The 18,097-nt window shown below is 36.4% G+C and overlaps 1 protein-coding gene across 1 annotated transcript; it reads left to right on the forward strand.

Annotated features, from left to right (window-relative positions):
• The first annotated feature begins 4,270 nt into the window (after nucleotides 1-4,270).
• Nucleotides 4,271-11,395, forward strand: LOC106888913 (regulator of G-protein signaling 21-like). Its single transcript, XM_014943453.1, has 5 exons — nucleotides 4,271-4,473; nucleotides 5,581-5,655; nucleotides 8,389-8,450; nucleotides 9,682-9,848; nucleotides 10,818-11,395. Exons 2-5 carry the CDS (start codon nucleotides 5,645-5,647, stop codon nucleotides 11,019-11,021), a joined length of 444 nt encoding a protein of 147 aa, XP_014798939.1. The 5' UTR covers nucleotides 4,271-4,473; nucleotides 5,581-5,644; the 3' UTR covers nucleotides 11,022-11,395.
• Nucleotides 11,396-18,097: the final 6,702 nt, after the last annotated feature.

Below are 18,097 nucleotides of genomic sequence, written 5' to 3' on the forward strand. Positions count from 1 at the left end.
TCTTCAGTGATTCATATGCTCATAAACTGATGCCTCGCTCAGATGCCTGTCCCACATCCCGCTCTGTTTTTTGCATTTTAGTCAAATGCCTCAATCAAATGCCCTTTCAGCTCCTGCCATGCTCTGTGCCAAAGATAAAAATATATTTCCTCTAATCACCACCCAGCTTGCTTCCATTCCTGCTTTTTTCTTGTTAATATCTTGTTGTCATCTTCCTTTTTTTTGTACTCTGATCATTTAGGGCTGGTCTCATAAAAGCTCTCTCTGTTTTTATACCAAAGCTTTTCTCTCTCTGTTCCTAAACGGCATCTATTTGCGTAACCTCCTCGTAAGTCTCTTTGCAAGAGTTTATCTAGATACCAAGATTTACAATCTAGCCTCTATCTTCGCCCTCTCTGTGAAACATAACTAAAATTAACTAGCATGAAATATAATCCTATAGAAGACAATTTAGAGTTTTCAAACAGGGCAGAAGATTAAGCTGAAGCCTAACATTAGGACAGCCCTGAAATGTTTCTTCACCATGCAATTTACTTGTACTTTAGAAACTCTCATTTCTTCACAACTTTCCGGATTTGTTTAAAATTTCTGCATTTAACACTGCTTCAGTTTTTCCTTAAGGATGAGAAGGCTTCTCAGGATTAAATCTTCCTGCGGACTGTCCCCCCGTGGGGGGCTCAGTAGGACCTCTCCTACATCATACACATACTTTGCCCACATTACTGGCACACTGGGGAAGTCAGAAGTACACTTCCTTTTACAAAGAGACAACCAAGAACATGGGTACATCGGTTTTCCCTTTGATTCAGTACCTAGCACTGCTTGGCTCGGGACGGACCACCCACAAGGCACTACTCAAGAGACAACTGATATGGGGAATTATGGTTCAAGAGCTTTCCAAGGCATAATGCCTACCTTTTTTATATTCTTATGCCAGTGCAATTTATACCTGTCTCCAAGGACAAGATCAAAATATGGTCTTATGTAAGCTTCTTGTGCAAATCGTAAGTTTTTGTGATGCTGTGTAAATAACTGTATTCATCCAGGACACCAGCTGTGCCAAACACTCTACTGGTTAGCGCTAAATGAGACTCTTCAAGGTTGCACATTTCCTTGAGAATTGTTTCCAATTCTCTTCTAATGTAGGTTTAGTGCTTGTATAGTACTTGGAAATCCTGTATATGAGGAGCCCAGAATGCTGTAAAACATTTTGACAAATTGTTCTTGAAATCAAAACATTTCACCTGAAGGGCATACTTTGCTTGGGTGGAAAATAACGGCTCATTTTCTTATGCAAAACAAATCTGTGGCATACTGAAGACACACAGAGTTATTTATACGGAAAAAGTGTTTTTGAGAGTTGCCCATGCTGTGCAGTGCTATTGGAAGGTAGGCATTTACATAGTGCTGTGATTAAAATGTATTTGCATCCCGTGTGACAGGCGTTTCCATGTTACTGGGATGCCGGCAGTGCTCAGATCATCTTGGCTTCTCCCAACATAAGAAATGCAGTCAAGCCTCTGTTTGCTTGAATTGCTTGGACCAGCAGAACACTAACATTTTTCTGCTGAGGTTACACTATAGAAAACAACACTATTCAAGCAAACGCAGGTATGAGATGGATTTAGCAGAGGCCAAATGCCTAATGGCAATAATATATTGAACGTGATCCAGGGGAAACAGCAGCACACCAAAACAGCTGTTGGAGAGTGTGGCCTTTTCTCACATTGCCCTCAGGTGAGTACAAGGAAACCCATTTAGGGACATATATAAGTGAAAATGATTTCTTAGGTTAATACACCAATAGTTTGAACATGAAGAGTCATTTTATACTGTCTATTGAGATTAGTATCTAGCTGAGGTGTGGGTCAGAGGAACAAAAAATCACATGCCTTATTTCCCTAAACAGGCAATGGCTTTTCATAAAGGGAGATAACTCAAACACCTAAAGATAGCTAAAGAAGAGTATCAGTTATAAGGAAAGTAGTAAGCCTAAAAGTTCAGGAGATTTAAATATTTAATAAATCAGTGGTCCTTAGCAAGCAATATTGGCAAAGGAGGAAACCTTCAATCAATAGGTGCATAGTCTGTTTTCTACAATTCTAGTTCTCCTATGGCTTGTCAAAGTCAGAGGACTCAGAACAAAAATCCAGGGCACAGCCAGCAGAGTTACAGAAATGTTAAGCCAGAGACGTCACTGATAAAGTTTCTAAAATACACAGAAATTAGCTGAGCAGATAAGAGCGTGAGCTACTCTGCAAGCCCAGTCTGGGTTATTAGTGAACTGAAGCTGCAGACATCAGCAGTGTCAGCTGGATCCAGGTTTCCAAAAAGTTTAGAAATAATTCTATGTGCAATTTCCAGCTTATCTCCAGCACATATTCATATTTTTTTGTTTGCTTGATTCTCTTTATTATGAATAGCTAATACATTTGCACAAACAGAAGATGCATTTATTTTTATAAGATCACTTTTTCTTTTTATGAAATTTCACTAAAATATTAGAGGTTTTTTTCAGAAATTAAGTTCCAAGCAGAGCAAGTATATGAATATACGACCAGCTACTTTTTTTTTTGGGAAGAGGTGACTGTGCTTAAGCTTGGTTAGCATATGTGTGATTTTTCTACTGGGACAGTGATAACAACAACCACATTATTACCTGCTGTGTATCTGAAATAATATCAGCTTACGTACCTAAGCAATCACTGAGCAGCAGTTACCCAATAGTGAAAATCCCTCATAGCTTCTTTGTGGTTTTGTGAATTGTGATCAGTACCCCATAAAACGCAAGCAGAAATTGGAATTGCATCCGTTACTCTGTGTGCTAGACAAGAATACTCATGGCTTTTAGCATCCTTCTGTGTCTGCTAAGATTGACTTAAAAATATCTATCAGCACTTAAAATCTTAAAGAAACAGTCATGGCTGTCTGTATCATGAGATAGAAATTTTAAAATATGCATCTGTTGTACAGTTTGGAACTTTTTTTTAATTAAAAATGCATATCATTAGACGATAATTTAAAAAAAACAGGCACAGATACTGCAACCCTTCCTCTCATAAATAGTCTCACAGGAGTTAATGGGACTTTTATACAACAAGAATTGTATTACCTCTTCAAAAACATAAACTAGTCAATTTATAATCACAATTCTAAGGTGGGTGAATAGTAAAGTCATTGGGATTAGACACGGGGTGAACACTGAGAAATGAATGGAGTAATCCCAGAATGATGTGTTGCTTATTTTGGTGTCATCTCTGTCCTGGATGGAAATAGCATCAGGCCTATATGTAGAATTTTTTTTGCTTGGCTGAAAATAAAGCACCTATTTTGAACTGCTTCTAAATCCTGGCCACTTCTTAGTGACAAGGTACGCAAAAGTTAAGTCCCTTCCTAAAATTAGCAAAAGAAAGTAATGCACGGAAAGGCCTGAGCAGCTCTGCAGAACTTCCTGTTTGCTACCTGAGAAAGGTAGACCAGCAATCACAAACCACTAGAAAAAAAAAAGGAGGATATTTCAACAGTAACTGAAAGAGACAGTCTCACTGTTAGAAAAATCCATGTTGTAGCTATTTACAGTCTGCCAGGCCAGAAACTCTACAAATAAATAATGTTTGGATTTTGTATTATGTTTATCCTCTTTTACCAGAGCTCAAAGCTTGGACTGAATCAGACACAAAGGATTTAACGTAAATCCAGGTGCTGCAGGTTTTTTCTCCACCTGTGAGATGCTGAAGTTAGTCTCACTAGCACAATGCATGGAAAGGTTCAGGTTCTGTCTGGCACAGTGTTACAGTCCACAGTACGTATTCTGTGGAAATAAGAGGTGTTAAGGGAAATAAGAAGCACTGTAGAGAATCAGGATTATAATTCACATTTCTCTCCTTCTATTATGGCTTTCAGAAGCGAGTGGTGCAAAGGTAAGAAATTGCAGAAAGGATTTGTATTTTGCTGCCAGGAATCTTTTTTAGTAATATGTAGGACTTAAAGGGCTGTCTTGGGTCATCATTTCCAGTTTCGTATTATCAAAGGTGACAATTTTAAATAATGTCTTTCATAAATATATGAAGCTCTATCTTCGAAGTACAAGCAGAGAGGAGAAAAATTCTACTGGGAGACTGTTAAAACTGACATTTTTTCCAGAATAAGCTTATTCACTGGCTGTTTTTGTTTGCTCTTTTGCCAATATGATCCTTAAACTAAAATAATTCGTTTTTCTCTCTGGGTTACTCCTCCATATTTAGAGAGCAATCATAGCTCCTCTTTGCATTCATTTTACAGACAAACTGAAGTCTTTTATTTTTCTCCTGCAAGACAGTTTCATTCTCCTGATCATCCCAGTAATCCACCTCTATATTGGTTCCCATCTGATTTCAACTTTCTCAAGCACTGTTGACCAGATTCACTATTTTTGTCGCATGTGAAGTTCATCAAATAGTTTGGCCTGAAACTCCTTTAACAGATCCACAAAAGGTGAGGATGAGGAATAATCCCCCAATATTGCTATGGTCAAAATGCGGCACGTGATGCTTGGGTTTTGCTTTGTTTTCTTAGACATAGCTAAAAGAAGCAAGATCGTGTCCTCAGTCAGGCAGAAGGCAGCTTTGTGTGTGACTATACTATAGAAATGGGACCTAATGGGACCTACACTCTTGAGGCTGCTCTACTTGGTGTAAAATATTTCAGCTGAGAAGACAAAAATCCCTTATTCTGCAGGTTGGGACAGCTGGATCCTAGTTCCTGAACCACTGGAAGTTTGTTTATATCAAGTGGAGACACTTAGACCCAGGAAGCTGGATAGGGGGGGTTGTGTGAACAAAAGATTATGCATCAGGATAAGATTTGGAGGGAGGGAAGCAGCTAATCAATAAGCCTGTTTGTTCAGGAGAGCAAAGGACAGCAAAGAACATAGAAAAGAGCTGGGGAGGAAGCAATAATTATCACAAGCAAAAGACAAAACTATATGAAAAAGTTTTGGGGGTGGAGTGATGCTCCTAGAAGATACTATATAGAATGAAATATTGATAAGAGTAGAAAAAAAATCAGTGCACTGGAAGTATCGAATGCTGCATGATCCCATTATTTGTAACTGCATCAATGTGCAAATGGCCATCACAACTTGGTCTCATTGTGATAAGTCTTGTGTGAGTAAACAAGAGACAATGGCTCAAGGGCCTTAGACCTTCAAGATGTATAAGGTGATGGATAAACTTTGCAGATACAGTGTGAGAGAAAATGATTACAGTGAAGAATTTTCTAGTTATGTGCACTAAATCCATTTTCCTTTTTTCTTTTCCACAGTCAGTAAGCCAATGGTCAATGAGAAAAATCACGAGATGATTTCTCTGTGAAGATGTAGTTCAGAACATAAATATATTTTCACAGATATTTGCATATAAACTGTTTTTAATTAAAATTATTTTTGGTAGATTAAGTTAGAATGGCCACTGTTAAAAAATAAGCCATGTTTCTAAAAGAAATAATTTTAAAGGAAGCATTAAAACAGTTTGTCAATTTGCATTGTACTGTTTGGTTATTCACATGCTAATTGTATTGTTCCTGCTGTCACATTACCTTCAGCTTGAAGATCAATCAGAAAAAGAAATTCTGCCCTACCTGTGACAATCAGAGAGTGGAACAAAAAATGCCAGTGAAGTGAGTTGTTGTTTATGGCTATTTTAATTGTAAGAGATTTATGGGGTGGGATGATCAACTTTTGAATAATCTGAACAGCTTTTATTTTCCTCTTTCACATGGATATGATTATTTTAATTCCTTGCTGTCAATTACGCTTGCCATTCCCATTCAAGTAAATCCCATGAGGCCGTTGAGATAATTTTCTGAGTGATAAGTAAATATAAAACCAAATAATATTAACCATAAGGAAGAGAAGCAGAATTAGATTCATGCTGTCTGTTTTAACCTGGTCTTTCATTTAGCTTTTTTGTTTGACAAGAAAAGTAGCAAATATTTACTAAACAAGCTGAAATTTGTTATATATTTGATAAAAGTTTATTACAGTTACTAAAACAAATTCTCTGCTGATTCATTCCATCAGCACATAATGTCTCACAAAGTTCTACGTAATGGTTATGTACAAAACATTTAGTTTTCATTTGTGTTTTCAATACAGACTGACTATATTTGCACTGCAGTTTCCCTCATGTATGTGTGCATATATATGTATAAATATGCACATTTTTATTCTTTTTGTTTAAATATAATTCTGTGCAGCCTGTATACAAGTAAACTGACTGCTACAAAAATAGCTTCTTTTTAAAGGTGTCAATGCCACAATCTATTGTAATAATTATAACTACAGCTACATGATATAGTGACACTATCATTTAATCTCTTTATAAATTTACTATTAGAAAATACCATTACTGATGATGCTGAGAAATGTCTCTGTGATACAGGTTTCAAACTAACCTGTATGCTACAGAGAAGGGTTTCAACAGTCAAGCTCTCAGAGTTCCTGCAGGAATATCAAATACTTTTTACAGAATTCTAGGGTAGGGTTTTTTTGTAAACTAAGAAAACATTTTATATTTTATACAGAATTAAAAAAAAGTGTTTGGTCCATTTATCTGACTCCAGAGCCTTTTATCTCCTAAAATACCTGTTTCTAAGTCAGTATATACAGTGGCAGAAAGCCAACAGTCAGCATAAAGGTCTTTCCATAGGTGATTTCAGACACAGCTTGGTCAGACAGACAAAAGCATAGTGAACTTCATTTCAAAAGTTACTTTAAAATGTTCTCTTTGGGCATGTTATCAGCCTTGAGAATACATGCTCTTATAACAGTAGCCTAGAGGAAAGAGCAGCACAGCATGTGCAGGCAGGTGCTCTGTTTTAGCAGAAACTTTTCTGCCCTGTTACCACTCACCCCAATTTCCCACCCCTCAGTATTGTGGACGCTGTTTGTGGCTTGTGATTCTTTGCTGAGCCAAGGGTGGCCTGCTCTGCTTTTAGTGTGCATGAACTCCTGCCTTCCCTAAGGGATGTGAATGTAAGACCTAAACATGAGGTAGAAAATAATTATCCCCCGTGAGTTTGCACGTCTGAAACCAGAAAGACCAACTGAGAAAAATCTTTCAGTACAAGACGATTAACCTCCATGAAAATTAAGTTGCGAAGTTTTTTGAATGGAAACAGGGTCTAGTCAGAAAATAAGATTTCTGTTTCTGTCAAAAATCCTGGAATTCATTTTGATTTTGCACTGAAACAGAACATTTCCAGATTTTCCCATTACCCCTTTCTTACCACCAAAGGAGAGAGGATGCACAAAAACCATTCCAGAACTGCCAAGATGTTGAGTGACTACTATATTCACCTAGAATGTAAATTCAGTTTCAAATCCTCCTGCCTACCATAACCTAGACAAGATACACAGCTGGAGGATTAGAAAGTTGGTTTCATTTGTCTGGTTAATACATCTCTACTATTTGTATAAAAAGTAACAGTTTCAACAAAAGCAACATGAGATACCAATCTACTTAATTATTACCTACCTCTTGAGGTATTCTTGCAGGTTTTCTAGAGTTGATGTGTCTCCTTGTCTCCTCATAAGAAAATCTGTATTGAAAATGGGAAAAAAAAATAAAAACCAACTGCTTACTCTGCTCTGGCCTTACACTTTGAACTACTTGTTTTATCTCAAGATATTTCACAAGTGCAAAATTGTAGTTAAACATTCTTCATTCCCTTTCAACTTTTATGTTTAAAAAAATTTGTATGCATTAATTTTACTAAAATTTAAAGTAAGTTGAGATAAAACCTCCTGAGTAGATAATAGGGTAACAGTTTAACAAAATTCTTCATCTTTTAGTACCTGTCTTTAGAGGTTACAAGAGGACCAGTTAACACTTGAAATTTCTACCTTTTTTTCCCAAGGACATTTATAGGATTTGCTTTTTTTTTTTCAAAATTTTACTTAAAAAAAAAAACTATTTCGAATTTTCAAATTTTAGTTCCAAACCACTAAACCGAGGTTTATTGAAGAAGTGTGCTCCTTATTCTAAACCAAATATGAGCTAGATGAGCTAACAGATTTATTCCTGCTTATCACTGAGTCCAAGATATGAGACTAATGTTCATTTGGAGATGCCTGAGGCTGCAAACTGACTGCCAAAACCCTGAGAAAAATCAAATTGAAAAGCTGGCATGCAGGAAAGCAGGTAGACACATGCTGATATCTCCACAGGTGCCACTAACATTCCCACAAAATATTTCATTTTCAAGAAATCATATTCTTCCAGTGCATAGGGTGACATGAATTACTCGCCCTGCTCCCTCAAGGAGATAGCCAAATAATAGATTAGCTACCATAGATGACACAGGCAAAAGATCACCATGCTATTTTCAAGATAGATGTTGTTTCCACAGGTCAAACACTGGGGAAACAATGGCCTGGTCTGAGTCTGTGGATACTCTACTGGCCAATAAAGGTAAGAAGTGAAAATTATCTTTTTAAAAAAATGTGTGCCAACCCAGTTCACAAATGTTGCTGTCAGGTTTTCACACTGCTCTCCAGTTGAACTCTCCTCATGCTTTGAACCACAGCAGTGCCACTGTTTCTCCAAGCTACAAACACCATATACTTTCTGGCCAGCACAAAATGGGCATTTAAGAAGGCAAATGTGCTCTGAAAGTGTTTTGTTTTATGAAGATAATCCTTATTAAACTGTCTGCACACTGGTTCTGTTTTCCCTATTTTTTTAAACAAAAAAAAAAAATAATCCACAAATTGTTTCTTAGGTATTCCCGTTACAAAGAAATATGTGTTGTACATTGACTTTCAGTCAAACAAAAAATTATTATTTCTAATATATCTAAAGTCCCATGATCATGGAATCCCATGTCTACTGACCTGAAACCCCAAATCATGTGTAGCTTAAAAATTTCCTTGCCCTGGCCCCATTTTCCTGCAGTAACTTTGTGGACTGGTTCTTGGGGTGCCTCCCTGATTCTCAATATCATTAACTATATCATTAACATATCATTGACTAACACAACTAAATTTGGGTGCTGTTGGCTTTCTTTTCTAAGAGCTTGTGACTTGGATTAATTTTAAAACAATTTCTTCCAAACAAACCTTTCTTTTTAACTTTTAAGAGAAAAAATGAAACAAAAAGTGCTGAACAAGGGAGTAATGAAGAGTCCATCTCTTCATCCAAGTCTTAATCATTACTCGAAAGGAGATGGAAGCGCTATTTAGGCCGGCTAACCTCAGTTCTGAGAGGAGCACACTACCACAATATGACTTAAATTTCTGCTTGCTTCTTAGACCAGGGGTCAGCCTCAAATCCCTAATTTCCTAGTCACCACAAATCCTCTTGAAGAGCAAAATCTCCAGCATCCACTTTTGACTAGTATGTCAGTGCTAGAGAGACCAAACCATGGCAGGCAGGTGTTGGAAGCATTCCTCAATTATTAACTCTCTGAAAGAATTCCTTTTGTCACCTTATCATGGCTGTAGTTTCATCTCCTCTTTATTTCTCTCATAACTGCCTCTTAAGACTAACTGCTGGCTGACAGGAAAACAGTATCAGGCATATAAGTTACACTATATATACTGCATATATATATATACACACACACGTATGTATAGACATACATATAATCTACATCGATCTTTCAGTTTTCCTCTACCCATCATCTCCTGCCTTTTTCCCCCAGATGGCTTGGAAGCTTTTAGGACATTTTTGAAGTCAGAATTCAGTGAGGAGAACGTGGAGTTCTGGCTGGCCTGTGAGGACTTCAAGAAAACCAAGTCCTCCACTAAGATGGCCTCAAAAGCCCAAAAGATTTATTCTGACTTTATACAAGCTGATGCTCCCAAGGAGGTAAATAGGTTTTTTTGTGTACTTTGGGTACAGAGGATGGGAATAAAGTGGAAAGTTTGGATCCAAACTTCCAGGAATGACAGAAAATAAAATTCAACATGGCTGTACTTCCGTTTTCATGTCAGTTATTTACCAGGTAGAAAACACTGTGTGGAACTGAGTGAAGAAAAGAAAGATCTCTTATGGTTTATACTTCAAATACATTCTTCAAACAGGGCACTGGTTTATCTCATCTGAAATACCTACCTTAAGATTTTGGGAAATATATAGTCAGTATCATTTCTTTTGTCTAACCATTTTAATAAGGCAATGAGCACCATTTCCTCTGTATTTTACGTACCAGTATTTTGGAATGTTAATGATTGTATTTGTTCTTTTGTACAGGTATTTTTGATGTGATGAAAATTAAAATGCAAACTTGCAAAAATTTCCATCACAACATTCAATTTTATCATTATTTAAAAAATTCTTACTGTGAAGGAAAAAAATTGCTAATTATTATTCACATTCTACTCCCTAACAAGCTTTTACACTGATGTTTTTGCCCTTGATAGTGAGCATGCTTTGAATCCCCAGATGTCTTACATATGACTGAAATCCATTTTATTGTTATTAAAAACAAAATAAATCCTTACAAAATGCATAGCGGCAAAACATAAAATTATGCTGAGTACTTTCATCTCTAATTTATTCTTTGGTGATTGGTACTTCATAGGATTTGGTTTGGCAAAAAGATTAAATAATCATTACCAAGTTTTTCCTTTCTATTTTCAGTCATGCCATCTTTTCAAAAGCAACAAAAAAATCAATAATTCAGTATGCTAGAAAATGAAGGGATCACCTTCTTCTTATTTGTATCAGCCAGGGTAGCTGGGAGGAAATTCAAATGCAGACTGTGTCCTGTACACGAACAGACCTCAGTTTTCCAATCAAACTGACATTGGTTTTATGCCTCCTTTCTTCCTACAGATTAACATCGACTTCCATACCAAAACCCACATCTCTCAGAACATCTCTGAGCCCACCCTCAGCTGCTTTGATGATGCTCAGAGGTCAATCTACAGCCTCATGGCAAAGGACTCTTTCCCCAGGTTTCTAAGGTCAGAAGCGTACAAGGAACTAGTCAAGAAGCAACAGAATGGAAATCCGAAGAGATGGCTCCCATTTTTGTGAGAGACTTAAGGGATTATGAATTAGTAAATGTCTGCCATTGCAACTCAGTACAGACAATATTTTATTAAAGTGATTGTACAAACCTGATCTAAGAATTGCCTTTGCTGGCTTGTTTTTAAGTACAATATGTACATGACACTTTCTAAGAATGGTGGAGAAATATTCAAGAAACAGGACAGAATATACTAAGGCATTTGAGCTACCTTCTCAGTAAAGAAGTTTGCCGTTGATAATTTTTCCAGTGCTTGCTTTATTTGGCGATGTGTTTTCACATTTTTGAGCAGAATGTTTTGGTTTTCTGCTTTGCCCTTGATTTTTCTTTAGAAGGATGGCCTCAAAAATCAAATCCTTTCAGGGGACTTGAATATATTTACTCATGCATTCATCATCTTATTTGTAATTTGTAAAAAAACATTAAAATCCTCTTTTAAATATGTTTTATACCAATTCAAAACAGGAGAAGTAGAAATATGGTAGATAACATACTGTGATAATATTTAATAAATAGGCAGCTGCTTTATAACAAATGTTCCTGGCATTCAGAGCAAATTAATGTTTCATAACACAGCTGTCTTCAATATGATTCCCTTCAATTTTCTTTGTGTTTATTTAATTTAAATTTTTATTGAAAAGTCTCATTTATTAGTTGTGTAGGCGTTTTGGAAAAAAGCCTGAGTAAATCTTCCTCTGTACATTTTCAATTAATAATTAATTTTCTTTGCTTTTCTGAATGTATCCGTGGTACTGTCCCCATGCACTCATGAAGAAGTAATGTCAATAATCATTACCACTTTTCAATGAAACACAGATAAACAGAAAAGTAGGCATCAGATAAACAGTTTTAGGCAAGTAAGCATGTAAATCAGAATTTAGTCATGGCATTATTTTTCAAACAATATGACTTTTCAAAAAAAATATGATGGGATTCTAGTGCAGTCTTCAGGTGCCTCCAAATGCACACACTGATCTTGTTCATGGCTATCAGAGAATTTATTGTATATATTTAGGTGAAGGAAGGAGCTGTGGCATAGTATTGAAGAAAAAAATATTTTAAACCACATAGGGCAGAAAGAAACTTCACTATAGAAAATAATTCTAAATACAAGATACAGCAATAAGATTTTTCTAAAAGAGGAAAAATGTTTCATTTGATATGAATTTGATCCTTTTGATTCTTTTGCTTTTGAGCTGCTCTAAACCTCCAGGAATCTCTCCCTGTTTGGAACTCTGTTTATGCCTTCTACACATTGTCACATCCTCTATGCAAAAGATCCTGTCTATTTTATCAAACTCCATTAAGGAACAAATTCATGTAGCCAATGAAGGATATTAAGTAGTCTGAAAGCCCCAGTATGCTGCCTTTGGTTATGTACAGCTTAGGTAGGTAGATAGGGCATAAAATATCTATTTTTGATACCCAGCACCTATTCTATCTATCACCTAGTATTTTTCTTGCCATCTGCATTTCTTTTTCTTTCTTTCTGCTCCAGTACTAGTGGTTAACAAAGAAATGCAGACGATCGCTGAGGTTGAGCTACAAGGAGGATGTGGGTTTGTTTTGCAGTCCCACAGCTACCATTCATTTTGCAATGATACTTCAGTGGAAAATTGCAACTTCCGCCTGCAGCCCAGCCTTGGTATCCTTCCTGCACCAGGGGATTTCTGCTGGTTAAAGTCACAATAAAGACAGCAGTCAGGACTGCTGAAATCACCTCATTTACTCAAAAACGTAGCAAGTCATTCTCCCTTCCTAAATCTAATTCTCATTTTCAGAAGAGAAAATTCCCACGTGTAGGAAGAAGTGGGATCACATCACCTATCTTAGTAGGGCAAGCAGAAAGCCAAAAAATTCTGCTCTACGAATCTTTTGGGACCTAAAGATGAAATAGTACCTTGAAAATAGGTGCGTGCTCATGAAATCTCACAACTCACTCTGTGCTCCTTTAAAACTTGCACAATTCTGACTTATCCCATCAACAGAGAGAGCTAGAAATTGCTAGAAAGATGGCTGCCAGGGATCTCTAGTTCCTGACCGTTTAAAAACAGAGCATATGGAGAAGTTAAAAATATATATAAAATAGTCAATCATGATAAAAATCATGCCTGTTATTATTCTGATAACTTTATAAAAACAATTGTAGGAAGCAGAAGTCTGGCTGATTCTCTATGGTCACCACCATAATTATTGTCAAAAAAGTAGATCATTCTCTGTAGGAAGCATCATGTCCACATGATGTCTGGCTGATTCTCTATGGTCACCAGCATAATTATTGTCAAAAAAGTAGATCATTCTTAACATATTAGCATTTGACATTTGTTTTAATAAATGCATAATAAAGTGACATGAATGGCTTTAACACATTTTCAATTAATTTAGAATGTCTTAAGAGAAATGTAAAATAATCGCACTTTTAGGAGTTATCACAGACTCAAGTGAAAAGTAACAGTTATAATGCTTTCATAACCCCCTAATTAAAAATACGCTAGCTATAATTAACTACAGTTAACTCAAACTTTTGTTGTTGATCAAGCCTTCCAACATTTTTGTTAATTAATCTGCTTCAGATGCTTAAATATGAGATGAAATTTTACAGTTTAAATAATCACTATAAATTCATAACTATCTAATGATAATTGGATGCAAATTCACAATTATTTTTTTAAAACCCTCAGAGCACTATCTGGCTATATGATATGCAATGAAACAAAAGAATCTACAGCATATTTAAGTACTTTGAAGTTTAACAATTAAATTTCTGAAAACTTCTATAATGTAGTTTATTCTTAAAGCATTATTAAAGATCCACTTCAGAAACTGAATCTGAAAATGCCCAGATATAAAAGATGGAAGCCAGTAGTCTTTATTTATCTTTATTTTCTAGGTCTAAAACTGATGTTTCATACTTCTACAGCACCAAAAAAGGTCACAGCCTAGCATTTAAGCTATGAAAATTTGACATAGGAAAAGGCCAGACACTGAAGTATGATTTAGAAGATTTAAACTGAACTTTGCCAAAATCCCAGAACTTTACAAAGGGCTTCCAGCATGAGCTTGGCTCAATCGTATAACCTGTTGTGCAGCAGTTATGAAATTGAGAATTTACCTCCATCTTCCATCAAAATGTAGTATATTTATGCCCTTTAATATTTGGCGTGCTTGCAGACACTCCAGAAGGCAGGAACTATGTTCAGGCTTCTGAGCAATCCTTCAGGGTAAAGCCACTTAATATCAGACTAATATCTTCATTGTTAAAGCTACTGAAGTTGAAAAACCTGGATATAAATTTTGTGGAGAGGAGTCACCACTATTCTTACAAGTTTGGACGTCACCCATTCCTGTGGAACCTAAAGCACTAATACATTACCAGAATTATTTATCCTAATAACCACTCTAGGTTCCAATAGGAAAAGAAGAGAAGACTACAGTGTCATTAATACTTAATATTACACATTCAATATTTATCTTACAGAAGTTATAGTGGAATTTTTAGGGAGGTTTTGTTGAGGGTGTTTTTACTAGCCCATGATAAAAAGAAGAAGAAAATGCTGTCACAGCTAAGTAGAAAGCACTTGTAAAAAGTTGCATTAGAAAATATGTTGGCACTCCAAGCCTCACACTTGCTATTACTGAAAAATAAGAAGTGGCTGTTTAGGTTTTTTTTCCCATATGTTTACAGGTCTAAGCCAGGCAAAAATGTCAATTCTGAGAAGAATTTTTTTTTAAAGGACACTACTTCTTTCAGCACAAAAATGTAAATTTGCAAAAAAATCCTACCAAATAGAAATGGTAGAAATAAATGCAAAGTGGACACCACATTTCTTAAAAAAAAAAATAATTAAAATCTGACTTCCTGCACATGGTGCCAATTCTAAAACTCTAACAACATCTAAACTCACAGACCACTTCATATCCATCAATCTCACATTATGACAGGACTGTACCAGAATTAAAATCAAAGGCATAATAATACAATAATATATAAAATACTATATGATATATTAGCTTTATATATTTAACATATAATTATATAATATATAAATAATAAGCATAAACATGAATATAATAAATGCATAATTAGTCCTCAGCACAGAACTGAGATCAGGATTGCTCTGAAGTGCAGGATCTCAAATTCCAGGCAGCCAGGTATATTTTCAGTGGCAGCCACGACTTTGAGACTTCTACCTATCTTTTGCAAGGGGTGGTTAAATTCAGCACACTTCTGTAAATGTCGGCAATGAAGGCTCTATATCTTCTGTTTCATCCGAAAATTCTCTGCTAACACTGTCATGCAAAAATGTACTTGAGCAGACACATATAATCAGAGGCTTTGCACAAGAATCTCCTGGACTTTTGTTTTGATCTTGTTCCAAACAAAAAAAATTCTGAATACAGAATCCCTCAAGCAACGTCTGCCACTAAATAAGACAACCGTTACACTAAGAACCTGCACTATTTAAGAAGAGTTTTGCACCCATTAACCCTTACAGAATAACAGCTTTGCTCATGTACCCAAATCTGCAAGTCTAGTATTCACCTCTGGTTACAGAGTTGTCAAAACAGATTTTCAATTAGCAGTTTTCAGTGGCTGATGTCAGACCCAAGAGACCTGTCCCCATTCCACACTGGCACCCTGCTCGTCCTCTCGGCCCTGAGCTCTCTCCAGCCACTGGGGCAAGAGTGCACTTCTTAAAGTAGCCTTATTTTCTTTTTATAAGATCACCCTCTTGATGAGATGTCTATGGGAGATTCCCTTCCCGGCTGTCCTAGTTTCAGCTGGGATAGAGTTGATTTTCTTTCTAGTAGCTGCTAGTTTAGATTTAGTACAAGAATAATGTTGATAACATATGATGCTTTAGTTGTTGCTAAATAATGCTTATATTAACTCAAGTACATTTTCAGCTTCCCATCGAAGCTGAGAGGGAGCACAGACAGGACAAGCTGGCCGAAGGAATATTCCATACCATAGACATCAAGTTCTGTATATAAATGGAGAATGGTTGAGGGGACAGGGATCCATGATTGCTGCTTGGGATGGGATGGGCAATCAATCACTAGGTAGTGAGCAATTGCATCACGACAAGAATAATGTTGATAACATATGATGCTTTAGTTGTTGCTAAATAATGCTTATATTAACTCAAGTACATTTTCAGCTTCCCATCGAAGCTGAGAGGGAGCACAGACAGGACAAGCTGGCCGAAGGAATATTCCATACCAGAGACATCAAGTTCTGTATATAAATGGAGAATGGTTGAGGGGACAGGGATCCATGATTGCTGCTTGGGATGGGATGGGCAATCAATCACTAGGTAGTGAGCAATTGCATCACGTCACTCATTTTGTATTCTCTTGTACCGTTATCATTATTATTATTTTCTCTTCCATTACTGTTCTATTAACTGTCTGTATCTCATCCCATGAGGTTTTTTAAATTTTTCTCCCTCTTCTCCATATTCCACAGCAGTGGGGAGGAGTGAGCGAACAGCCGTGTGGTCCTAGTTGCTGGCTGGAATTAAACAACATTGATCCAGTTAAGCTGTTTTAGGGGCTACAGCGTTAGAAATGAAATTCAATCATAGAAAGAGGCAGTAACAGCTTTAGCAATTGCTGCAATTTATCCAAACGTGAATGATACCAGTGTGGCCAAAGTATTTCAGCAAGCAGCAGCCAGAAAACATGCAGTTTGACAACTTCCCCACATATGCACGTCAGAGCTGGATTATTATGTTTTAGATTTTTATCTTTTTTCTCTACCACACAGCTTTAGTCATGCTCCAGCCTGTGTAGAATCATGTGAAGGGAGGCACGTAAGTCAGTGGAAGGGCCCCTGCTCACCTCTGTAAGCAAGATAATACAATCCACTATCTGAACTATAAAATAAAATACCCACAAGTTCTGAAGACTAGAGGCCAAAAATAGCTGTTTTTTACCAGAAAGACTCCCGCAATTTTGGGAAAGACTACCTGCTACATCTGGACTTTACTGCTACGTTTAAGAAAGGGAAACCTACCATATATAATTTGGCTCCTGCAAAGAATGGGGAGGTAGATTAAATAAATGAAATCAGTATAACATCTGTATTTCTGAATGACAATTACACTTTGTATTGCTGGTGGAACTTTAAAGCACATTACGGATCTGAAAATGAAGCATACTTTCTGCCTTCCAGTATGCTGAAAAACAAGGGGGACAAAACCATGGAAAGAGGCATTGCCACATTTGTTGACACTGGTTAAAGGTCTCACATAGCTCAAGAAGCAGCCCATGTTTGTTAAGGAAAAATTAAATTGAGTAATGCAAATGAGATCCCCGTGCATATTCAGCTTCATTCAGTAAATGCAGCATGATGTGCTGTCTCTTCACTGACTAGGAACTGTAATCATTTGATATTGTAATTTTGAAATAACTTAATTTGAAATAATCAGTAGCAGAAAGTATTTTGAAGAACTGACAGCTGATGCTATAATTATTGCTAAAAGCTCTACTTTAAGTATTCTTAGCTGTTCATTTTGAGAGAAAATACATCCCAGAAAAGTTTCTGTTCCATTTTTTCCCAGCTTTTCAACTGCTATAATACTAGGCCTTGGAAATTAGACTCAGTGTATTCTTACACATTTCAGAGGAGGCCCTGGATGCTTTGATCTTTGCCGAGAAAAATGAGATGATACTAGAGCAAATGATCCCCTGCCTTATTTTCTTATATTGTTGCTATGTTTTCTGGCTGCCATGTTATCATTTCTCTGTCTTAAATGAGACAGTGTGTTGTATTTTTTTTTTTCTATATAACATGGGTTTGGTTATTTGCATATAAAATGAGTAGAACTAGATTTGTCTCTCAATCCATATCTGTTTCCATTTAGGTTTGCATGTAGGTTATTTTTAGTTCTAGGAATAGCTTCCCTACTATGCATAACAGTCCTGGAAAGGCAAACAACAGCATGTACCCAGTAAAAACTTTAAGGAAACTATTTTTTTCTAATTCAGTGGTTATAACTTAAAGGCTCATAAATCAAAAAAGAAAGGAAAGGGAAAAAAAATAATCCTTAAATAAGTTATGTTTCTTGAGTAATTTCAA

The sequence above is a fragment of the Calidris pugnax genome, unplaced genomic scaffold (assembly GCF_001431845.1).
Source record: "Calidris pugnax isolate Ruff unplaced genomic scaffold, ASM143184v1 scaffold63, whole genome shotgun sequence".
Classification (NCBI taxonomy): Eukaryota; Metazoa; Chordata; class Aves; order Charadriiformes; family Scolopacidae; genus Calidris; species Calidris pugnax.